The sequence below is a fragment of the Stigmatopora argus genome, chromosome 7, assembly GCF_051989625.1.
Source record: "Stigmatopora argus isolate UIUO_Sarg chromosome 7, RoL_Sarg_1.0, whole genome shotgun sequence".
In the NCBI taxonomy this organism is placed as follows: domain Eukaryota; kingdom Metazoa; phylum Chordata; class Actinopteri; order Syngnathiformes; family Syngnathidae; genus Stigmatopora; species Stigmatopora argus.
The window spans coordinates 2,882,719-2,908,646 of record NC_135393.1 but is presented as its reverse complement, the minus strand read 5'-3'; the positions used below and the strand labels follow the sequence as shown (position 1 = coordinate 2,908,646).

At 40.4% G+C, this 25,928-nt stretch overlaps 1 protein-coding gene across 2 annotated transcripts in view; it reads left to right on the top strand.

Annotated features, from left to right (window-relative positions):
- Nucleotides 1-691: 691 nt before the first annotated feature.
- slx4 (SLX4 structure-specific endonuclease subunit homolog (S. cerevisiae)) overlaps nucleotides 692-25,928 on the top strand; it is a 28,177-nt gene continuing 2,940 nt past the window's right edge. The window contains exons 1-12 of one of the 2 annotated variants that reach the window (XM_077604458.1): nucleotides 692-1,676; nucleotides 3,677-3,884; nucleotides 9,805-10,020; nucleotides 11,603-11,823; nucleotides 12,519-12,811; nucleotides 13,103-13,283; nucleotides 13,368-13,531; nucleotides 13,606-13,752; nucleotides 13,860-14,029; nucleotides 16,465-18,347; nucleotides 20,658-20,757; nucleotides 20,829-21,119. In XM_077604458.1, coding sequence (XP_077460584.1) covers nucleotides 1,259-1,676; nucleotides 3,677-3,884; nucleotides 9,805-10,020; nucleotides 11,603-11,823; nucleotides 12,519-12,811; nucleotides 13,103-13,283; nucleotides 13,368-13,531; nucleotides 13,606-13,752; nucleotides 13,860-14,029; nucleotides 16,465-18,347; nucleotides 20,658-20,757; nucleotides 20,829-21,119 — 4,292 coding nt within the window. In that variant the 5' untranslated portion in view covers nucleotides 692-1,258. The remainder of the gene's footprint in view (nucleotides 1,677-3,676; nucleotides 3,885-9,804; nucleotides 10,021-11,602; nucleotides 11,824-12,518; nucleotides 12,812-13,102; nucleotides 13,284-13,367; nucleotides 13,532-13,605; nucleotides 13,753-13,859; nucleotides 14,030-16,464; nucleotides 18,348-20,657; nucleotides 20,758-20,828; nucleotides 21,120-25,928) is intronic. The other variant, XM_077604460.1, reaches the window with a different exon arrangement.

Sequence of the window (25,928 nt, the reverse complement as noted above, 5' to 3'; positions counted from 1 at the left end):
TTATTTTTTTAAATTTGTTTTTACTAAACAATTTGGCTAAAGCACAGTAACTACGTTTTTTCATTTTTAAAAGGGGTATTAAAATGAATATTTCATCCACAAAAGGGTAATTATTTACAACGACGGGGTGAATGAGTAATGATGCACGTGATTTAGCGTGCACTCAGGTACGCCCTTTTAACAGCTTACAGTTGTGAATCATATTTCACAATTTTTTCATGGCAAAGTGCTCGTAACATAACGAACAAATTTAAATAAACTTGGATTACGATGCAGACACACTCAAAAATCAATTTAATCTAACCTTACACTAAACTTAATTCTAATTTTGTTTTACATTTTGATACCCTTCTTCTCCCGGCCGGGTTGGCTCTATTTGCCCCGCCTCCACCCTGACTTTCAGATGCAACCTAAATGTTTGCTTTTGTATTCTCTTCAAAATATTCACAAAATGATGCACACAAATGTCCTCACAATAGGATGCCGCACGACCACTTGCCAGGGAGAAGTAGTAAATACGCCATTCGCACTGACTAACGGAAGAAGAAAAACACTGAAAAAATACAACGCTCCGCCCAGTGCTCTGTGAGTTGTGGGGAGAGAGACAGTGCCCAAGATGTTATTATGAGCAGCCTCTCGCGTCCGTTGTATGCCCGAATATCACAATTTGTCTCGTTTCTGAAGTTAATATTTGCTCACAATTTTACTCGTATGTCGGGGTACTCGCATGTCGAGGTACCACTGTATATACGTATGTACTCCCAATGTGTGCCGCTGGCCACAAGGAGACTAAATGCTGCCGAAATCACAATCTGAACAGCAACGGAGGTAATGGCCTGTATGACCCGGATGTAGAGCATCGATCGCTTCCTGTCACGTGACTTGTATTAAGCGCAAACTCTGGTGGGTTATTGCCATGAAAACAAATTGAGGCTCTAGTGTATTACTGACGACCAAGTGTAATTTAGAAACACCGTCACCGCCAAAAATAAAATGTATGAGGCGCAACGTTGATGCTGAAAGTCGGGTGAGGAGGCATTTCAAATGATGACTTCTATAAAATTGTGCTGCCAATTTATTTTTTGGGACTGCTACATCTATGTAATTTTATTATTCTTTGGTTCTCACAATTGTCCGTGTGTATCCTTGAGTCAAACCACAAGTTGGTAACTGTTATGGATATTTGTCAAAACCGAGTACATGCTGGTGTGATCTTTTCAAGGTGACAGTAATAATAATAATAATAATAGTACTAGTTATGAACGACTCGGACCAGGACTTCGTTGACCTCTGCTCGAAGATGTTAAAACGTTCCCGAAAGAAAGAGGTCGACGCAAAACTAAAGCGGTCTGACCAGACATCTAGTCAGGCCAACGATGGAGACCGGAGAAGAAACAAGAATGTCTCTGGGTCTCGTCGTGTCGCAGCAGAATTACATACTGGTCATGCACACCAGGTAATAGAGATAACTGCCAATAGTGAGCAGCCTCTACGAGATGAACTTGCTCCAGAAAAAACAACTAAAAAGGGGTGCGGGGCTAAAGAGAAGCTGATCATCCGGATGCAAGAGTTTAAGAGAGTCTGTCCGAGGAAGATTGACATTCAAGAGTTTAAGAGAGTCTGTCCGAGGATGATTGACAATGTCGAACATATCGAGGATCCTTCTCCCGAGTCAGGTGAGCTGACATATTTATATTATGTGTATGTGTGTATGTATATAAATGTGTATGTGTATGTATATGAATGTGTATATATACATATGTATGCGTATGTGTATGTGTGTATGTATGTATGTATGTATATATATATATGTGTATCATATATATTATATATATTAGTTATTTTAATGGTATTATTGAAGATTTTATAATGCAAGTATATATAAATTCGAACTGCTCTGATTTGAAACCAGCATCCGTTAGGAATCTTGGGTACTGCCAGTTTTAAATTCACTAACAGGGATTAAGTTTACCCCTTAAGGTTGCAGTCAAATGACATGTCCAGGCAAACAATGAACATGTCCGGGCAAGCTCAGGGAGAAAACCTGCCCTAAATGCCTAACTCTATTAATAGCCAAAACTCCAATAACATTCTTATTAAGACATCCTCAGTGCTCATATATGATCTTTCCTATAACATCATTTGGTTTTTAGTCTTTCTGAACTTTTAATGGATGTAATTAACTTACCCTGTTGAGGTAGGAGTTTGAAACAAGCATCATCTCCTTATAAATAGCTATATTGTTTTCCTTATTGGCTCAATAGAAAATACCCAATGATCAAAATATTATGGTCAAATTAAGACATCAAATTTAGTTTTTTAACAAAGGAGTTTATTTGTGAATGATACTCCAGAGGCAAACTGTCTATTCCTTGCAATTTAGGTTACCGGTTTCGCTGTGAACATTTGCCATTTTACTCATTTTCAGAACAATGAATTGATTTGACTCTCTTCATTGGGTTACACTTGGAATAGCAAATCTTTTTGGGCCCTTTTGAAATTAACCTAATTTTACTCACTGTTGGATTTGTATTTGATTTCTGTATTCTAAATTGAGATTGAAATGTATTTTTCCTTTATGAGTGAGTAGACGTCTCAATTATGTAATTATCATGCTATTATTTTATATTACTCAGGCTATTTCTAGATATATTTTATAATCTGTGCTTTGGTCCCCTCGCTAAATGTCATGCATTAATATTATTTTTGAATCATTTAACATATGCCCTCTTTTATTATTATAGCCTGACTTTTTAGCAGTGATCAAGGGCTGTAGGGGGTGTTGAGAGAGTGTGTGAGAGTGAAAAGCGCGGCTGCATCTGTGCCGAAATAACCCAGTTTTAAATTTATTTCTTCATATTGGTCGGTTGAATTAAAACAGAGTTGATACGGATATATGTGAAATTGCCAAATATCGTCCGCCCAATGTAACAGTCGACAAATACTTTTTAGTCAGGGTACATTATTGATTCTTTGGAAAACCATATGATAATCTGCCCATATTACAAAGTCTGCCACAGTTGGATTTGATCCAAGGGCATTTGATTGCTGATGGCTCATTATTTTTGGCATTCTCAATGATTTGGAGGTCTCTATTGCCTATTTCTTTGGCTTTTGTGTAATCGCAAGGTTCTCTCTGGCGCCAGAAAGTCTAGCGTAGCATATGTAAAATGATTAAAATGATCATTTGGGGCCCCGAGGCAGCGATATCTGACAATAGCAGGGCTTCCGCCAGAAAACTTGCTTCTCGAGGCAAACCTTGAATAGTTGATCATGATGCAGCTTGTCTGGGCTTAAATTTCCACCAAATTAAACAAGTACACGGCAGATATACTGTCGTCCTCACTTAAATATATGACATTGCTGAACCTCTCTATGGTGTAGTGCAGGCATGGGCAAACCTGTCCTCGAGGGCCGGTGTGGGTGCAGGTTTTTCTTCCAACCAATATAGCACAGAGAGTTTAACCAATGAGATTCCTACAGAAAACAAGAAGCACCTGACTGCAATCCACTGATTGCACTTGTAGGACACTGGATTGGTGAAAAGGTGCCCTCTCAATGGGTTGAAATGAAAACCCGCACCCACTGCAGCCCTTTGTGGAATAGTTTGCCCACCCCTGGTGTAGTGTAACGACAAATAAATCTAAACAATGACATGACACTGATTTGTTCCCAGAAATAGTAGAACTGCCCACTTCCGATGGCCATATGTGTCCTCAGGACAGTGATGAAGCTCTGGCCATGCGCCTGCAGCAGCAACTTGACCGTGAGGCATCGGAGATCCACAAAATGGACTTAGCAACGGAGGGTCTCTTTTTCTGCCACATCTGTCACCGAAACATATCCCACATGACATCTGAGGGACGCACAAAGCACATCAACAGGTCAGTATTTTTGTAAGCAAAATAATTGGTACTCGGACGTTTCGTCAAAAGACGTTTGGTCCCCGCATGTTTGGTCGACCGGACGTTTGGTCGACCGGACGTTTGGTCGACCGGACGTTTGGTCGACCGGACGTTTGGTCGACCGGACGTTCGGTCGAACGGACGTTCGGTCGAACGGACGTTCGGTCGAACGGACGTTCGGTCGAACGGACGTTCGGTCGAACGGACGTTCGGTCGAACGGACGTTCGGTCGAACGGACGTTTGGTCGCCGGCTTGTTACCGTTGAAACCAGCTCTCAAAATTATAATCATGAGACAGGAAACTGTCATAATTTGACAGCGAGCGAATCCGCCGACTAAATGTCCGTTCTACCAAACGTCCGTTCTACCAAACGTCTTTTGACGAAACGTCCGGTCACAAAATAATTTGGCATTTGCCATTTATTTGTAAAAAGCATGTTTATTTCCCTTCAAATGGTGCCACAATAGGACTTGCTTTTCTGTGAGTTTTTTCTTCTTTTGTGCTCCTTACGAATATGGCACTATTTAAAAGGAAATCGGCAGGCTGGTCAAAATACAATTTACTGTATTTAGCAGCATATAAGCCGCTTTTGCCAGACCAAAAAAATGATGACTGAATAGAGGATACGGCTTATATGCACATAAAAACATGACATGCACGAAACTGCAAGTTGACGATGACACGAGGACGTCACGACAAAATGACGCAAGACAATGCGGCCGATTTTTTCAAAATAAAGAAAAGATAAACAGATAAATAGCGAAACAAAATGTATTTTGACGTCTATGAATATAATTCAAGGAAAAATAAACCGTATCTTGAATAAAACGTGAAAAAAGTCACGTTCCCGTCACTGCTCGCTGGGGGCACGGCCATCTTACTGTAGTTAAACGTTAGACGTTAAACTTACCGTAGGTACATGCTCTGACCATAGCGTTTACCATATCAGCACATCACAATAGTTAAGGCTGATCGAAGGTCTTGCGGTCGATTGTTAAAATATAAACCATGATACCTGCCTAATGTGTATGCTATTATTGCTCCCAAAGAGTTGGTGAACATTACGTATAGCGCCATGGGCATGTTTCCTGGTTGTGCTTACGTTACTTCCTTTTTAAATTTGTCTACGTGCAAACACCCCTCTCCCTTTCGGAACACAGAAAGGAAACGATTGTACATTTGTGTTTATGAAATAAAACAAAATTCCGCTGTGATTTTTTTTCTTTTTATTTCTTGTTCGAAAGTGACAACTATTGCAGTAATATGAATCATCGAAATAAATCGAGATATTTGAAGCAATGTTCCCTCTAAGCTGCGCGCGTGTGCAATTGTGCACTATCGTCTTCTCCGCGCACAGCAAATCATATGGAGCGCCCAAATATTTTTTTATTTTTTCCCCCCATGATGGCGCCGTTCAGGCGTTAGCCAGTGGCAGTAGCTCTGTCCACTCTTATGTTTTTCGTGTTTTAAAGCCCTTCTATCTTTTTTTATTACATTTTAATATTTCTTAATACATTCCTTTTTACTTTACTGTGCAAATAGAAGAACAAGTGGTGAAATTGGGTGAGAACTGTCTAAATCTGCTGTGTGTGTGGTTGTGTGCGTGCGTGTGTGTCTAGTATGTGTGATCGTTTGTCTTCAACCTACACAATGGACTATAGTAAATGGAAATAGGCCTCGGCTACAATCATACAAATATACAGACGCTCCCCTACTTACGAACATTCAATTTACGAACAACGGTACATACGAACATGTCTGCAAATTGCGTTTAAGTCGAAAAATGTTCGTAAGTCCAATTTTGTATTTTTTTCCGAGTAGTGCTTCTTTCCGCCGCTAATACCGACGCCTGGCGCTGTGAGGGCTCAGCTCACCCAGCATCTACCTTCTTCGTTGCAATGCGGAAGTGCGTGAACGTATCTCCAGTGGGCAAAGAACCTTTTTCATTTGTATCATTAAATATCTCGTGCATCCATTATTGAATATGGTTGGTAAAAAGCGAAATGCTTCTATTGAGGGAGTTGTAAGGAAGAGGCAAGCCATTTCATTTGAAACGAGTGGCAATAATAACGAAGCTTGATGCGCGTGAGAGTGGTGAGCGTTTCACGGGCATTGAATCGTTCGACCGTCAGTACCATCTATAAACAGAAAGATCGAGCAGCAGGACCCAAATATTGAACGTTGCACAAAGTTTGCAAATCAATTGAATGATGCCATACAGTGCTACTGCATCATTTATGATGAAAAAAAGAAGAAAACTGTGCAATCGTCGTTAGATCGCTTCTTTCGGCCAGTTTCTAATACGTAAATCTCTCTCTCTCTCTATACAGTACTGTACATATTCTCTCCATTTTATTAAATGTTTTTTTCAGTACAAACCAATGCGTGTTACTTATACAAGCCTTAAACATACAAATGCACTTATATAAACCTTCAATATACTTATATAGGCCTTAAACATAAATTATAATACAAAATATAGCACTGAATCAACTTACAAACAAATTCAACTTATGAACAATCGCTCGGAACCTAACTCGCTCGTAAGTAGGGGAGCGTCTGTATGTTCATTAACATGAATATAAATATGTGCATTAATATGTGCTATCCCTTATTAAATAAATCAAAGCAAAATCATGGAAAAATATTGCATATAAATGGAAACTTGACTATGTCAAGTGACACGTTCAGCAGAAATGTCATTTGAACGAGAAGTGAGAAGCACAGATGTGTAAAATAAGGTAAAATTTAAGTCGGATTTGTGCATATTCTAATGGCATTTATGAAGATGTTTTATTCATAGATATTTTTCATTCATTTTCTGAACCACTTTATCCACTTTATCACTCGCGGGGGGTGCTGGAGCCTATCCCTGGTGACTTTGGGCCAGGGGCGGGGGACACCCTGTATCGGTGGCCAGCCGATCGCAGGGCACAAGGAGACGGACAGCCATGCACACTCAGACCCATACCCAGGGGCAATTTTAGAGTGTCCAATCAGCCTACAATGCATCTTTTTGGGATGTGGGAGGAAAATGGAGTACTCAGAGAAAACCCACGCAGGCCCAGAGAGAATATGCAAATTCAACACAGGTGGACCGACCTGGATTTGAACCCAGGACCCCAGAGCTGTGAGGCCGACACGCGAACCACTCATCCGCCGGGACACCCATTCATACAACTACAAGTTGACATACTAAATCAGTTATGTGTAGTAGACATGCACCTGCTTATGGCAGGTGTGATACTGGTGTGTGCCCATAGCGAACAATGATGATGTTGCTCACACTGGTACTCAGTGTGCTCAGGGAGGTTGTCTTTCTGCCCAGACAAACAAAAAATTAGAGGGAACATTGATTAGAAGTAATTTAGCCACCACATCTTAAACTTCTGGTAAGAAAATTGTAATTCATGTCATTAAAAAGCATCGGGTTCTCATCAAGATAAACATTTCTTTTTTCAAATTGAATAATTTGATATTTTGCATAAAAAACTTATGATATTGACCTTAATAATATGCTTTTGTTTCATACAGTATCTCAGAAATACCACATGTGATAATTTTTCTTAAGATTTTCCCTTCACAGTAATACATTTTTACTCCCTATTAAAAACATAAATAGGGAGGTGAAAATTGAGATTCAGGGGCGGCTTATATGCGAGAAATTGTAAAATTCTACAGTTTTAAGTCAATTTTAGTGGTGCAGTTTATACGCGCAGGCAGGAAATACGGTATTTCCCCAAGAACCAATTCAGGTTGAACAGTGCCTGCCTGTTATTAGTTGTAATAAGCTCCAGCATCCCCACGCCCCTCAAGAGTATCAGCAGAAAATAAATAAACAGTTGGTCATAATAAACAAAACAAATGTACCGAGCTCATTTCCTGACTTTTTGTGTTGTTTACAATTATATGAACTGAACAGTTTGTGGAGCGGCCCAGCAGGCGAGTGCTTAGTGTTGGCCTCATAGTTCTGGGGTCGAGGGTTCGATCCCAGGTTTCTCCTCACTGTGTGGAGTTTGTATGTTCTCCCCGGGCTTGCGTGGGTTTTCTCCGAGTACTCCGGTTTCATGGATGGTTTAACACTCTAAATTGCCCTTAGGTATGAGTGTGAGCGTGAATGGTTATCCTTCTCCTTGTACCCTGCGATTGGCTGGCCACCAATTCAGGATGTCTCCCTGTATTTTCTATTTATTCTAAATATTAGATTGACTTTATTTTTGCTAGAGATGCCCACAGTGTGCCGGCTGATGGTGTAGTGGTTCACTCGCCCGACATTGGAGCAGGCAGGCACGGGCTACCGATTACCGCTGATGTCGGTTTGATTGTGAGTGAGAATAGTCTGTCTCTATGTGACCTACAGCTGACTGGCAACCAGTCTAGGGTGTAGTCTGCCTTTTGGCCGAAGTGATATCTGTAGCTTTTTCTAGCCGGAATACACATTTTTTTTCTGTGCCCAATATGGTCATGTTACTATACATCCTAATAATAATAACAGTACATAGTTGCTGAGAAAAAAATACACATACCGTAATTACTCGAATATAACACGCAGGTTTTTGCAAAATAATTAATTCCAATAGTTGGGGGTGCGTGTTATAATCAAAAACTATTTTTTTTTTTTTTTTTTTTTTTTTTTTTTTGTGTCTTGTTACATGGCCCTTAGCCTGGTGCTTTTTCTTGCCAAATAAATTGAATTGAAATTGAATTGAATAAAATAAATTACAAATTTTCGATCGAAAAAAGCATTGTCAAACTCACTTTGACGCACGGATTTTACGTCATCTCGTAGAGCCGACGCACGGATTTTACGTCATCTCGTAAAGCCGAGACCACCACTGCCCCCCTCTAGCCTCGTACCCGTCTCAGTTCACCCTCTCTCAGTTCAGTGTTATAATCAATAACTAAAATAAATTACAAATTTTCGATCGAAAAAAGCATTGTCAAACTCACTTTGACGCACGGATTTTACGTCATCTCGTAAAGCCAATCGGATGATGTGTTGTGGGAGGAAGAGGAAGTGGATGAAGGAAGCGTGGACGTTGATAGGATTCTCAACGAAGAGATGTATGAGAGGACAGACAAAGAGAGAGAGGAACTTTTCATTTGAAGGATTCTAATGAATAAATTTGTTTGAACAAAACAATCGTGAAACGAAGAAAAAAAGGTAAGATTTCTGATTTTCGTCAGCGGGAAATTTTAGGTGCGCACTATATTCGAGTACTGCGTTTTTCCAGATTTTTTTGGCCCAAAGTTATACCTGCGTGTTATTTTCGAGTGCGCGTTATATTCGAGTAATTACGGTACGTTATATAACATTGTTTAAAAAAATGCAATTTATTAACTGAATATTCTTTTCACAGAATATTTTTTTTACTTGAGTACCTTATTTTCACACATAGGACGCACCGCCTTTCTGTTTTTTGTAAATATAACTGTAGCGTCCCAACCGAAAGATGGTCAAGTCTTAACTGACGTTTCAAAGGATGCGCTGCAAAACTGAGTTTGATTTTGTTTTATTACCGTAATGTGAATTCACGAAAATATAAGTCAAAGTATTCAAACATCTACAAATCTGTCAAAGTCCTCATATTCTGTATCTGACATAAATAGTTCAGCCAAGTGGGCGAGTTCACCAACAATGCTGGGTCCCATCTCATTGTCAGGGTCAGAGTTGTCGCCGTAGGGTTTCGTAATAGTGATTCCAGCTTTGACGAAAGCTCAAACTACAGTGCTCGCTGGCACTTTGGCCCAGGCATCGACAATCCATTCCGAATCGGTAATTTATTTGGATGTTTACTTTTAGTTGGGTAAAACTCTTTAAAACTAATGCTAATCTTACTTTGGTACAATTTTTGGCTACTCGACCGACCTCTGAAATGTATACATTTCTGCCGATAGGTGTCTGGATGACAGTGAGCATCAAATGGATCCTCCTCCTCCTCCTCCTCCTTGTGTCCCCGACTGTCCAATCTGTGGCAGGAAATTCAAGATGCTCAAGAGTCGCTCTGCCCACTTGAAGCGCTGCTCGGCAGACATGGGCATTAGTCCTGCCGACCTGCTGCAGGGTCTCCAGAGGCAGGCAGAGGAGACACAGCGTGCTGCTCCAACCACCATGTATGTTGGTTCTAGCCGTGCTTTACATCAGCCAGTTAAACCACTGTGGGTGTACACAATACATTCATTGCACAGGCCAGACATTGGTATTTTTAATCAAAATTTCCTCAAAGAATTAGTAAGTGATGAATTGAAAAACTACATATACAGTGGTACCTCTACAGACGAGCTTAATTCGTTCCAGGACTTAGCTCGTATGCCGAGCTTCTCGTAACTCGAACGAACGTTTCCCATTGAAATGAACTAAAAAAAATTAATTTGTTCCAACCCTCTGAAAAAACACCCAAAACAGGATATTGGATTGGAAAAAATATTTTATTTCTTCTAATTCGCCATCTCTTAACAAAGTAACACATAACTAGTGGTTTAATAGTAATACAATAAGTTTAATAGAACTAAAATTAGACGGGTTTCGCGGAGGGGAAAGAGAGTCCCACAGAGAGGGCGGGAGAGGGGGGGGACTTTCCACGACAACGCACTCGTAACCGAACAAACAAATTTAAATGAACTTGGATTAATATATACAGACACACTCAAACATACGTTTAATGTAACTTTACACAAAACTGAATTCTAATTTTGTTTTACATTTTTATACCTTATCCTGGCCGGGTTAGCTGTTTGCCACGCCTCCACCCTCACGTTCGCTATCGATGGGCTGTTTGCTGTTGTATTCCCTTCAAAATATTCCGAAAATGATGCACACAAATGTGCTCACAATAGGATAACGCACGACCACTTGCCAACGAGAAGTAGTCTTGAATGAGCGATCGCGGGAGCTAACAGGCTAAGGAAGGAAAAGCAGCCTACCAACGTATTGATTGTGGGTAATGAAGTTTTATTCTGAGAAAGGGTGCCATTGGCTATCGGTGTTGTGTGCACGAGTATACTTCATTACCCAGAAAGCCCTCTTTTTGAACGCGCATGTGCGTTTCCTGACCCTCTCATGTCATGGCCACCTGGCTTTCTCGCATCTCAATTTTTTTCTCGTATCTAGAGCTAATTATTTGCTCGAAATTTTCCTCGTATCTCGAGCATCTCGTAGGTAGAGCTGCTCGTATGTAGAGGTACCACTGTGTATATATATGTATGTATATATATATATATATATATATATATATATATATATATATATATATCATTTTTTGAACCGCTTTAGCCTCACTAGGGTCGTGGGGGGTGCTGGAGCCTATCCCAGCTGACTCCGGGCCAGAGGCAGGGGACACCCTGTATTGGTGGCCAGCCGATCGCAGGGCACAAGGAGACGGACAACCATGCACACTCACAGCCATACCTGTGGGCAATTTAGAGTGTCCAATCAGCCTACCATGCATGTTTTTGGAATGTGGGAGGAACCGGAGTACCCGGAGGAAACCCACGCAGGCCCGGGGAGAACATGCAAACTCCACGCAGGTGGGACGTGACCTGGATTTGAACCCAGGTCACCGGCTCAGCGATACAATTATAATAAAGATCTATTCTGATCTTTGTTGAGAGATCCTGTGAAGCTTTGTAATTCATTGTCTTTCTAAATGTATTCTGAATCGTAATGTGTTGGGCCCAATGTTTTTATAATGCTCAGCTCACAAACTGGAGGCACCAAAAGGAAATGTGTGAGTCAGGCTGCAGCGAGAAAGAAGTCACGGAAAAAGACTGAAATCATGGATGAAAACACCAAAATGGCTCTGGCCTTATCATCCTCACTGTTGCAACAGGAGCAAGAGCAACTGAATTCGGCAAAAGCACAGAAGACCACCACCAATTTGTCCAGTACACCTGTGTTGAAGTGGAAGCCAGACACCGGTACCGTATCAGTTTGTCTGTTTTGTTAAATGAGTTGTCCCTTTAATCCCAAATTGACCCAAAAGCACATATTATGGGAGCTTTACCTTCTGAAACATTATTTAGTACTGATTTAGAGTGTGATGCAAAGTTACAGTGCCGTGAAAAAGTATTTGCCCCTTCCTGATTTCTGTATTTTTGCATTTTTATCAGACACACACTGGTTTAAGACCATCAAATCAGTTTTTGTATGACACAGATGTGTCTTTCATTTGTCAAACACATTTAATTTTTTTCACTCCAACCGCCAACAAGTTATGTTGCGTTGCATAGGCTGCAGTTATCCAAAATGTTGCCCGTTTTGTCTGTTGTTCCCTATTGTACTATTATACTTTAATGTATAACAGTATGGTCAATCCCTCATTTTTTTCCCTCTCTTCATTGTCTCAGTTCTTGAATGGTGTAATTTGTACTCTGGTTCCAGTTATAATCCAAAAATATTGTAGAAAAAAAATAATTTACTTGATTTTTCAATTTCATACTTGTTTGTTATGCACCGTTTTATAGACATGAGATGTTAATTTGGATTTTTTTTAAAATAAAAGAATCATATTGATGATACATGTGAAATGATAAAATTGGAGAAAGAGTGGCCGAATTTTTATATTAAGGCTGTGCATCATTGTGCCTAATGTTGATGTTCTTTTTTTTTTTAGGTAAAGGTTGCGCTAAAAGGAAAAAGGGCACCGTCCCTCGTCCTCCGCCAATCCTTCTCATCCAGGATGTCAATGTGGCCCTGACTAGACTGCAGGAGCGCGTCGCTACTCTCCTCCTACGGACCCGAGCTCCATCTCCACCTACACCAACACGTTGTCCCAGCACAGTGTCTACCTTGAGTGGCGCTGCTCCCCTCTGGCAAAAGAGTGCCCTGCCCAATGGAAATATTGGTGAATTATACTTTTTTGTCCCGGAGCTTAAAGACTATATCACTCCTTGGGAATCAGAACAGGTAAGATTGTAGAGGAAGAGTGCCTTAACTTTTTTATTCTGAGGGCCTTGTTTGGAAATATTGAAGGATACTAGGGCCACCATGATATCTTTCAACTTTCATTTGTTAAACACAATGGTATATACGTATCATCTTATTGTATAGCACAGCCCTGATCAAAATCTTAAAACCACTTCAAAGATAGCTAGAACTTTATGTCTGTAAAGCTCAAAAAATGTTTGGGAACACTGAATTGTAAGGCAACAAATGAGCTTTAAAACACTTTTAACACTATTTAATTTCTACCTTCAGCCCCACTGCACTTCAACTGATCCCAATGACAAAGCTTCCATCACACCCTCCTTAACTCCCTCCCCTCCAGCTACTGGGAAGCTACCAGCATATAGTCAGGCCCTTCAAGTCCTTGTGGATCTGTCTGACAATGAGATTCCTGTGGACTATGGAGAGCACATTGCTCCTGACACTGGCCAAGGTAACAAACGTAAAAAAAGAAAAAGTTCTGTATTTGATGCTACTGTGTTTTGAAACCGTATTTTTTTTAATTATGTACCCACAGACCAAAATGCCAGTTTGTCCTCACACTTTCAAATGACTGGGTTCTTTCTTGAGGAGATCACTGACATTTGTGTGAATGGCCCATGTACCAATACAAATGGCCTTCCAACAGGAAAATCCATGTGTCAACACGGGGCAGCTCAACAGCACAGCAGCCGTTCAACTGTAAGATCTCGTTTGAAATTTCTGAGCCAAATTTTGGATATCACAAAATGAATTCAGTCCCGTTTTCTCTGCAGTTGGCGCTATCCAACTTAGCATCAAACCTTAGCAGCATGGTGAACAACCCTGAACTCAGTGACTGTCAACTACAAGTTGACAGTGGTCAAGTCTTCTATGCTCATTCCTTTATTGTATATGCACGGTGCCCTCTTCTGGCAGAAATGGTAAAGACAGTATGGCGTTCAAAGGAGTAAAATTGACAGACGTTGGGCTACTTAAAATAATACCAAAAGACTTTGTGTTTTTAACATTGTCATATATTTTCTGTCAGATGCATGAACGTGGTTTTGGAGTGTGTGAGAAGGACATTCCCAGAGCTCACAGGGTTTTGATCTGCGATGTCCCAGGTGAGGCGGTGTTGGTTCTGCTGCAATACCTGTATAGTGCGAGCGTATCCCTCCCAGCATCATTGCAGCCTCATGTTCTGGAGTTGGCATCCAGGTAAGTGAGTAGAAGTACCATATTTATTCGAGTATAGCCCGCAAAAATTTGTGCCAAAAAACTAAAGCAAAGGTTGTTATACACGAATCCTGGTGAAAAACTGCCCTCCGCCAGTGAAAAAGTCCCTTCCGCAGCCGTTATAATGGGAGACGTAAAGCCTGTCTTTGTCCGCCAGATGGCGATAATTTACCTTCTTTTACAAAAGCCAGCCCTTTCCAAATAGCCTTTGGAAAGTTTATAGGGTAAAAGGGGTAAAAAAAAAAATTAAAAAGTTGCTCCAGGGAAACGTTAGCGGGGCACCTGCGCTATCCTTGCTCTCGGAGAATGGAATCAATTGTTTGGTGAATCTGATGATGATGAATCCGACTTTGGCACATTTTAAATATTGTGATGATGATTTAGACTTTGAGGATTTAAAATTGTAAATTCCATTTGAGAATTGTGTTCATATTGGTAGTACCGTATTTACTCGCATATAAGCTGACAGGACATAAGCCGCACCCTTAAAATGGCCTTAAAATTGTAGAATTATAAAATTTCTCGCATATAAGCCGCCCCCTGATTCATAATTTTCACTTCCATATTCATGTACAAATGTGTTACTTTGAAGAGAAAATTTTAAGAAAAAGTATCACACACGGTATTTTTTTTCCAAGATGGCCCCGTCAGGCGGCAGCCGGTAGCAGTCGCTCTGTCCGCTCTTATTCATTTTTTGTGTTTTACAGCCTTTCTATCTTTTTTTAATTACATTTTAATACTTCTTAATACATTACTTTCTACTTTACTTTGTACTTTATACTTTTTACTTTAATGTTCCTAGGTAAGATGGCCACGCCCCGAGCGAGCAGTGACGGGCACAAGTGAGTTTTTTTCTTGAATTTCATTCATAGATGTCAAAATACATTTTGTTAAGCGTTTTATCTGTTTATCTTTTCCCTATTTTTAAATAAATGACCATATCGGCCGCATTTTCTTGTGTCATGATGTTATGGCGTTATCAACTTGCAGTTATAAGCCGTACCCTCGATTCAGTCATCATTTTTGTCCGACACAAGCGGCTTATAGGCGAGTAAATACGGTAGTTTGTTTTACCATGTTTCCGTACCACATTTTGTGAATAAATGTTTTGTCATGGCGACATGTGTTCAGCATTTTCCAGTTACCGGTGCAATCCTTGGTGTGAGTGTAGAAAAACTGAAAATAATGGTTTATGGGCAATGTTCCCTGTAATTTTTGTTTGTCTGGGCAGAAAGACAACCTCCCTGAGCACACTGAGTACCAGTGTGAGCAACATCATCATTGTTCGCTATGGGCACAAACCAGTATCACACCTGCCATAAGCAGGTGCATGTCTACTACACATAACTGATTTAGTAATAATAAAATGTAATGATTAATATCTATGAATGGGTGTCCCGGCGGATGAGTGGTTCGCGTGTCGGCCTCACAGCTCTGGGGTCCTGGGTTCAAATCCAGGTCGGTCCACCTGTGTTGAATTTGCATATTCTCCTTGGGCCTGCGTGGGTTTTCTCTGAGTACTCCGTTTTCCTCCCACATCCCAAAAAGATGCATTGTAGGCTGATTGGACACTCTAAAGTTGCCCCTAGGTATGGGTCTGAGTGTGCATGGCTGTCCGACTCCTTGTGCCCTGCGATCGGCTGGCCACCGATACAGGGTGTCCCCCACCCCTGGCCCCAAGTCAGCAGGGATAGGCTCCAGCACCCCCCGCGAGTGATACAGTGGATAAAGTGGTTCAGAAAATGAATGAAAAAATATCTATGAATAAAACATCTTCATAAATGCCATTAGAATATGCACAAATCCGACTTAAATTTTACCTTCAACCTACACAATGGACTATATCACTTTGCGGGGGGTGCTGGAGCCTATCCCTGCTGACTTGGGGCCAGGGGCGGGGTATTAAGAAATATTAAAATGTAATTAAAAAAAGATAGAAGGGCTGTAAAACACGAAAAACATAAGAGTGAACAGAGCTACTGCCACTGGCTGCCGCGTGAACGGCGACATCATGGGAAAAAAAAGGGTTGGATTTTATTTTGTGCGCTCCATATGATTGCTGTGCGCGGAGAAGACGAGAGTAGTGCGCAATTGCGCATGCGCGCAGCTTAGAGGGAACATTGGTTATGGGTGCGCGTTATACACGAATACATACAGTAGTACTTCCTCATATGTTAGTGAGCTTGAAAAGCAACATTAAAAAACATGGCTCAAAAGTTAATCTTATATTCGGTGAAAACATGAGGAATCCGTATAAAATACCACTAATATAAGAATAGAAAAAATGCAAATTAAATGAAAGCTTTGGCATACAGAAATATAATGTATAAAACGTGTTTAAGTCTTTACACTAATATGTGGTGTATTTAGTATGTTTTTAAAGTATGTCTATAACTTACCTCTGCCTATATTTCAAGGTTTAACTTACCGGAATTGCAGCAGCTTTGTGAACTTCACTCTGAAGACCCTTCTGCTCAAAATGAGGATGGAGCTCCCACAAGCCCAACGGAATGTCTCAATAAGACAGACATGGCCTTAGCAGCGCTCTTCAACTCCATGTGGAGCCATGAAGACGATGCGGAGCAAGAAGGGAATGACAAGAATGGGCTCGAAAAAGCTGCAGATGTTGGAATTAATGACAGGGAGCTCCACGAGGAGCAGGTGAATGAGGAAGAGCTGAATGAGATTTACGAATTTGTTGCCACGCAGAGAAAGAGAGGTGCGAAGATAGTGAGTGTGGTAGAAAGTGAGGGAGATGATGGAGAGGTGTCAAGCAAACTAACTGAGCCAATAGAGAATCCAGGAAGATTTTGCAACAAAACTCCAGAGCCTGAATCTGACCCTCATCTGGACCACAGCCTGGACAACCCCTATGATTGCTTCTTCTCAACTTCTGAGGGTGTCTACAAAGAAAATCCCCCTTCCTTGACTCCACCAAGAGCACACACATCCATGTCTACATTATCAGGGAGAACTATTCTTCACTCCTCAGTGAGTTTAGATGGTGGCAGTTCCCTCAATACATCCAACTTACCTGTCCCAGGTGTGTCCCCAGACGGAGATAGGAATGACAGTAGCGCTATTGAAGGCAAGGAAGTAGTTGGGGAACATCCTATGCCTCTAAAGCCTCAAAGCCAACTCTCTGGTGCTATTAATGTCGCCCTACTTCCTAATTCACCCCACAAAAAGGAGCCAGATCTGATCATTTTGTCAGGATCAAGTGAGGAAATGGAAATATTCAATTCTCAAATCTGTTCCCAGAATTCCATTTTCTCTCATTCACACCCCGAACAAATCTTCACTCACTTAAAATCGAACGAGCCCACTGTGGAGAACGAACAGTTTAGAAATCTGGAATGTGGTAGTATCACTGATTTAAGTCCATCTCCCGAAAAACTTAGTCCAGGAGATTGTTCTCCAGAATTCTCTTGGTTAATCCCCTGTACAGTCAGTGCCAGTCCCAGAAAAACAAGCACGGAAAGTTCCGATCAAAGCAAGATTAGCTCGTGTAGGACAAAGTTGTTCCCTGAAGAGAATAAACCAGAAAGTGCAGAAGTGGACCCAAAGCAAGACACACCTATCCAACCACATGTTGAGCCTCATAGTAGCACTCCCCTGCATTCGGATGTTGTCCAGCACCACAACACCAACACCTTTCCACTCTATACACAACTTGGCAAGGAAAAGTCATTCAGTTCCGACCACGAAAGCCCGGAAGGGATGCAGTTAGAGAGCTTTCATCGTTCCCCCTTTTCAGACCCTTCAGAGCCACATTCTTCTACTTCTCACAGAAGGCTTCCTAGTTCAGAGAGAGCGAGCAAGTACTCAAGTCCTACTCGCTCCAGCAGTTACAACTGCACTGGTGTCAAGCCAAAGTGGACAACACCTGAGGACAGAATAATTGCAGAGTTAGATAATGACAGGGAACTGGGAGGAGTAGAAGAAAGACCATCTCCAAACGTGAGTTTTGAGCAGAGCTTGATAATCTTGGACGAACCTCCGATAGCTTTCAATGACTCGTGGGGTCTCGACGGCTGTGACAACATTGCAGGAAACCCGGGATCCTGTAGTTCAGGGCTAGAGAACAGAAGAGGATGTACCCGTCGCTGCCAAGAACCCCAAAATATGAATTCACAGTCATCTACTAATAAAGAAGGCCAGATCTCCCCTTCACCACCTGGTGAAACTATCAATACTCCACCAGAAATAAGTGACAGTCTCCTAGTTGCAAACATGCGGGACTGCTCAGGGGAAGAGGACATTCTTCCTCTTTCACAACGGCTAAACCTAAAAACTCCGCGTAAGTACTTTTTAACAGCATCATTTAATTGTTGGCGATGGATTTTATCAATTTTTGTTTGGCTTCCGATTCTACTTACTGGTTGTGGAGTAGTATCGCCCAAAACTGAGACCATTATTATTATTTTTTTAATTAATACTAAATGACTGCATAATCACTTGAATTATAAAGTAAATGCTATCATGGCTTGGTTAGACCTCAGTGCCTGCCTGTTATTGGTGACAATAAATTATTGAACTGCTCTAAAATTCAAAATTGAATAAAAAAATATTTTCTTTTAGCTCCTTCATTTAGTTAGCCTACTTTTTCTAGTATTCCTTCCTTATAAAATAGCTAGAATATTAATAGTATACATACATACACACAGTTGTGGTCAAAAGTTTACATACACTCATAAAGAACAATGTCATGGCTCTCTTGAGTTTCCAGTTATTTCTACAACTCTGATTTTTCTCTGATCGAGTGATTGTAACAGATACTTCTTTGTCACAAAAACATTCATGAAGTTTGGTTCTTTCATGACTTTATTATGGGTTAACAGAAAAAGTGATCAAATCTGCTGGGTCAAAAATATACATACAGCAACACGAATTAGCAATTTTGGTGACTTAGAAAGTTGTGTCAGTGAAATGAGCTTCATGGCATGGCCTCTTAACTTCTTGTGAGTGATTATGAGTGACTACAGCTGGTGACTTCTCTGAGGCCATTTAAATAGGGCTCATTGGATGCAAACGCTACAATGGGAAAGTCAAAGGAGCTCAGCATGGATCTGAAAAAGCAAATCCTTGACTTGAACAAGTCAGGAAAGTCACTTGGAGCCATTTCAAAGCAGCTGCAGGTCCCAAGAGCAACAGTGCAAACAATTGTTTGTAAGTTTAAAGTGCATGGCACTGTTTTGTCACTGCCACGATCAGGAAGAAAACGCAAGCTATCACCTGCTGCTGAGAGAAAATTGGTCAGGAGTGTGTAGATTCAACCGAGAATCACCAAAAAGCAGATCTGCCAAGAATTAAAAGCTGCTGGAACACAGGTGTCAGTGTCCACAGTCAAGTGTGTTTTGCATCTCCATGGACTGAGAGGCTGACGTGCAAGAAGGAAGCCCTTGCTCCAAAAGCGGCACCTTAAGTTTGCTGCTGATCACATGGACAGAGATAAGACCTTCTGAAGGAAAGTTCTGTGGTCAGACGAAACAAAAATCGAGCTGTTTGGCCACAATGCCCAGCAATATGTTTGGAGGAGAAAAGGTGAGGCCTTTAACCCCAAGTACACCGTGCCTACCGTCAAGCACGGTGTTGGTAGTATTATGCTGTGGGGCTGTTTTGCTGCCAATGGAACTGGTGCTTTACAGAGAGTAATTGGGATAATGAAGATGGAGGATTACCTTCAAATTCTTCAAGATAACCTAAAGTCATTAGCCCGAAGATTGGGTCTTGGGCGCAGTTGGGTGTTCCAACAGGACAATGACCCCAAACACACATCAAAAGTGGTAATGGAAAGGCTAAATCAGGCTAGAATTAAGGTTTTCGAATGGCCTTCCCAAAGACCTGACTTAAACCCCATTGAGAACTTGTGGACAATGCTGAAGAAACAAGTCCATGTCAGAAAGCCATCAAATTTAACTGAATTGCACAAATTCTATCAAGAGCAGTGGTCAAAGATTCAACCAGAAGCTTGCCAGAAGCTTGTGGATGGCTACCAAAAGCGCCTAATTGAAGTGAAAATGGCCAAGGGACCTGTTTCCAAATATTAGCGCTGCTGTATGTATATTTTTGACCCAGCAGATTTGATCACTTTTTTCTGTTCACCCATAATAAGTCATAAAAGAACCAAACTTCATGAGTGTTTTTTGTGACAAAGAAGTATCTCTTCCAATCACTCTATCAGAGAAAAATCAGAGTTGTAGAAATAACTGGAAACTCAAGAGAGCCATGACATTATGTTCTTCACAAGTGTACATAAACTTTTGACCACAACTGTACATGTAAATGTCAGTTATACCAGAATAAAAACTCCTGGGCTGGAAAATACATTTTCTCTCTCTTTTTCTCCGAGAGCGTTCATAATCATTGGCCATGTCGCGCTGCTTCTTTTAAAGCAGCATTTTTTAACTGGTGGCCATCTTGGGAAGGGTAACTGTTAGTTCATATCGTGTATCATTGACATGTTATTTCTTAGAACTAGTCAATGCCTGCCGATGCCATATCTGGGCCATGTTCTGATACTAGTATCAGTATTAGCGCAACACTAATGTTGATGAAGGCTATCGCTCCCAAAGAAGCTAAAACAATACCTCTGACTGTGTCTTCATAGCATCTTCACGCATAAAAAGCCATCACACTTTAGTGCCAATCACTCCAATGCCTCACTTCTCAGATATGGACACACCAGAACTCAAAAATAAACTGAACAGGTACATATATACATATATAAGTCAAATGTGTGTTTATTGCTGATCGCACTAAGTGTAAATATGCGTTGCAGTTTTGGTGTCAGGGTCTTACCGAAGCGCCAGATGATCCTCAAGTTGAAGGAGATCCACCATTTCACCCACCAGCTTGTCAACTCATACTCTGATGAAGAAGAACTTTCTGTGGTGCATGGAGCCCAGACAAACGCAACGTCTAGTAAATCTTTTGAAAAAAAAGGCAATTTCAAGGAGCCAGCTTCCATCTCCCTGGCGAAACACACCCGTGAGGATGAAGACATGCAGCCACTACCAAACTCTCAAGATTCAAATTCCTCCTCCACCACGTCAACTGACGAATCAGAAAGGTAGTACATGCACATCAACAGTAACTTGCTTTCTGGAATTGGAGGACATTTTGGGTTTAAAATTAATGAAAACTAAGACTTCTCTGGTAATCTTGCTACATTTAAATCACAACAAGCAAAATTAGCTCAACCTAAAGATCAAGGGATCTTTTTAAATGACATAATTTACTTTATCTTCAATACTTGGCATAATAATAGCAAGTACACTGTAGATAACAGGGTTTCAAATCAAGTTGGTTTCAAACCATATACAATGGTACCTCGAGATACGAGCTTAATTTGTTCCGAGACTTAGCTCGTATGTCGATATTCTCGTAACTCGAACGAACGTTTCCCATTGAAATGAACTAAAAACAAATTAATTCGTTCCAACCCTCTGAAAAAACACCAAAAACAGGATATTGGATTGGAAAAAATGTTTTATTTGTTCTAATTTGCCATCTATTAACAAAGTAACACATACCTAGTGGTTGAATATTACTAAAATGTGTTTAATAGTACTAAAATTATACGGATTTCGAAGGGGGAGTGAGAGAGACGGACAGAGAGAGAGGAGGGGCTTTTTTCACGGCAACGCTGTCGTAACATAACATAAACAAATTTAAATGAACTTGGATTACGATGCAGACACTCAAAAATAAGTTCAATCTAACCTTACACTAAACTTAATTCTAATTTTGTATTAAAGTTTGATACATTTCTTCTCCCGGGTTGTCTCTATTTGCCCCGCCTCTACCCTGACTTTCACTATCGATGGGCTGTTTGCTTTTGTATTCCCTTCAAAATATGGAGCCATTGAATTTGGCAATCGTTCTGACATGTCCTTGTACAACGGCATACAGTGGTACCTCGACATACGAGCACCCCGACATACGAGCATTTCGAGATTCGAGTAAAATTTCAAGCATGGTTGTCTGTCTCCTTGTGCCCTGCGATCGGCTGGCCACCAATACAGGGTGTCCCCCGCCTCTGGCCCGGAGTCAGCTGGGATAGGCTCCAGCACCCCCCGCGACCCTAGTGAGGCTAAAGCGGTTCAAAAAATGAGATGAGAGATATATATATACAGTGGTACCTCTACATACGAGCAGCTCTACCCATGCTCGAGATACGAGGAAAATTTCGAGCAAATAATTCGCTCTAGATACGAGAAAAAATTCGAGATGCGAGAAAGCCAGGTGGCCAAGACATGAGAGGCTGTTTATCATTGTAGCGCACTGGCTTTTTTGCCACATCTCTTTCGTGTATAACAGATATCTACGAACACTGAACGGTTTCTTCACACGAGTTTCTCCTACAGATCGCAACTCCCTCTTTGTAATGTCTCTGCGAGCACTGTGCGGAGCATTGGATTTTTTCAGTGTTTTTCCCCTCCTTAGCCTGTTAGCTCCCGTTGGCGGAGCAATCGCTAATTCAAGACTACTTCTCGTTGGCCAGACATTTGTGTGCATCATTTTCTGAATATTTTGAAGGGAATACAACAGCAAACAGCCCATCATCACGATAGTGAATGTGAGGGTGGAGTTGGGGCAAACAGCCAATCGGCCAGGAGAAGGTATAAAAATGTAAAACAAAATTAGAATTAAGTTTAGTGTAAGGTTAGATTAAACTTATTTTTGAGTGTGTGCATCGTAATCCAAGTTCATTTAAATTTGTTTGTTATATTACGATTCACCGATGCAAAAGTCAGCTTCTCCTATTTCCCCTACGGCGCCCCCTGAATATTCCATCGATGATTCAATGCCTCTCGAATTTGACAAACAGGATTTGGACTAAAGCTCCCAATAACCACTTTTTTTTGTTTTAAATCAAACGGAGGGGAACTATCTTCACTGTTTTTATATATATATACATTATATTTACTATTAATAATCAGTCTTTTGATACGATTATAGCTGTAATATTTAATAAATATACACATTCTGATAATTGTACTTGTGTACTTATTTCTGTATCGATGCGAAAACATGTATTGTGGTAGTAATAATGGGGTGATCCTACTTCGCGGTTTTTCATTTATCGCGGCCATGTCTGGTCTACATTACCCGCAATATTTGAGGGATTACTGTAAATAGTTGATATTTCTGATATTTCAAGTCCTCCAATTCTGGAATTACCCATCGAATAAGAAATATGTAAACGTGTGACGTAAACGGACGCTTCGTCGCCGGACATTTCATCGACGGACAATTCGTCACTGGACATTCGTCGACGGACAATTCGTCGACGGATTCGCTCGCTCTCATAATTATAATAATGAGAGTTTTTACTGTTGAAAGCGATCAACCAAGTACAGTGGTACCTCGAGATACGAGCTTAATCCGTTCCAGGACTGAGCTCGTATGACAAGATTCTCGTAACTCGAGCGGAAGTTTCCCATTGAAATGAATGGGAAACAAATTAATTCGTTCCAACTCTCTGAAAAAAACACCAAAAACAGGATATTGGATTGAAAAAAATGTTTTATTTCTTATAATTCGCCATATATTGACAAAGTAATAAATAACGAGTGGTTTGATAGTAATAATGTGTTTAATAGGAGTAAATTTAGACACATTTCGCGGAGGGTAGACAGCGGCATACACGGGGGGGGGGGGGCTTTATCCACGGCAACAATGCACTCGTAAACGAACAAACAAATGTAAATTAACTTGGATAACTATATACAGACACTCAACGTTTAATGTAACTTCAAACAAAACTAAATTCTAAATTTGTTGAAATCTTTTTTACCTTACGTAGTTCTACGGGTTGACACCACCTGCCCGCTCCGCCGAAGTCTTCAAAACGAACGCATCAAGAGTTGTTTGTTTTTGTCTACCCTTCAAAATATTTCGATAATGTCGCATGCAAATGTCATCACAATAGGATAACGCACGCCCACTTGCCAACGAGAAATAGTCTTTAAAGAACGATCGCGGGAGCATCTTTCCTTAGAAAGAATAACAGGAAATACAATAGTTGAGCTCCCACGTATTTATTGTGGGTAATGAAGTTTTATTCTGAGAAAGGTTGCCATTGCCTATGGGTGTTGTGTGCACGAGTATACTTCATTACCTAGAAAGCCCTCTTTTTGCCCACGCGTTGTGCGTTTCCTGGTCCTAGGAGGAACTCGTCTGAATTAATCGTTCCGTGCTCGTAGATATTGTTATACACGAAAGATATGGAAAAAAAAATGCCATGGCCACCTGGCTTGGTCGCATCACAAAATTTTGACCGCATCACGGGCGAATTATTCGATCGAAATTTCCCCCATAAGACGGGCATTTTGTATGACGAGCGGTCGTATGACGAGGTACCACTGTAATCTCTCGCTCTCAAAATTATAATTATGAGAGAGTTTTTACTTCAGACTGTTTAAAGGAACTTTGACATTAAAATAAAAGGCAATAAATAAAATTATTTTATTAAAAAATATGTGCAATGGCTTGTAGGTACTGTTTGCATAGTCATCCGTGAGAGATGATAATCGAATATCGATATACATCCAATCCAAACATCCCCAACATGCGATCGTTAATAGATTAAACACTAGCTTGTCACATATACACACACAGTTTACAAGAAATTACAATTAATATACTAATAGTCTCGATAAAAATTATGTGCAATGGCTTGGAGGTACTGTTTGCATAGTCATCCGTGAGAGATGATAATCGAATATCGATATACATCCAATCCAAACATCCCCAACATGCGATCATTAATAAATTAAACACTTTAGCATGTCACATATACACACACACACAGTTTACAAGAAATTACAATTGATATACTAATAGTCTCGATAAAAATTATGTGCAATGGCTTGTAGGTGCTGTTTGCATAGTCATCCGTGAGAGATAATAATCAGATATCGATAAACATCCAATCCAAACATCCCCAACATGCGGTCGTTAATAAATTAAACACTTTAGCATGTCACATACACACACACACAGTTTACAAGAAATTACAATTAATATACTAATAATAGTCTCGATGTGTCTGTTCGGCGAGCTGTCTGGTGTCGTCGCAGGCTAAAAGTATACTAAGACTTATTTGTTTGATAAAAATGACCATATTAAGTATTTCAACACCTTGCTGTATTGCAAGTTCTCTCACTTAGAAATGTACATCGTAGGTGCATGGCCACTGTGAGAGAGATAATCCAAAAAGGAAAAATGTGACTTTTTACCGATTTATTTGCGTGATACCGCTCCAAATCAGTATTTGCACACCTGTCTATCAGTTAGAATTCCTCAAAATAAATGACCATAGATAGTAAGGCTTTTTTTCTTTAAATCGTCGCGGGCTAGGGGATAGTGGTTAAGGTTAGGATAGTCACGGATGACTATGCAAACAGTACCTACAAGCCATTGCACATAATTTTTATCGAGCCTATTAGTATATTAATTGTAATTTCTTGTAAACTGTGTGTGTGTATATGTGACATGCTAAAGTGTTAAATTTATTAACGATCGCATGTTGGGGGTGTTTGGATTGGATGTATATCGATATTTGATTATCATCTCTCATGGATGACAATGCAAACAGTACCTACAAGCCATTGCACATAAATTTTATCAAGACTATTAGTATATTAATTGTAATTTCTTGTAAACTGTGTGTATATGTGACATGCTAAAGTGTTTAATTTATTAACGATCGCATGTTGGGGATGTTTCGATAGGATGTATATCGATATTCGATTATCTCTCATGGATGACTGCAAACAGTACCTACAAGCCATTGCACAATTTTTAATAAAATTTTATTTGCCTTTAATTTTAATGTCAAAGTTCCTTTAAACACTCTGAAGTATAAACTATC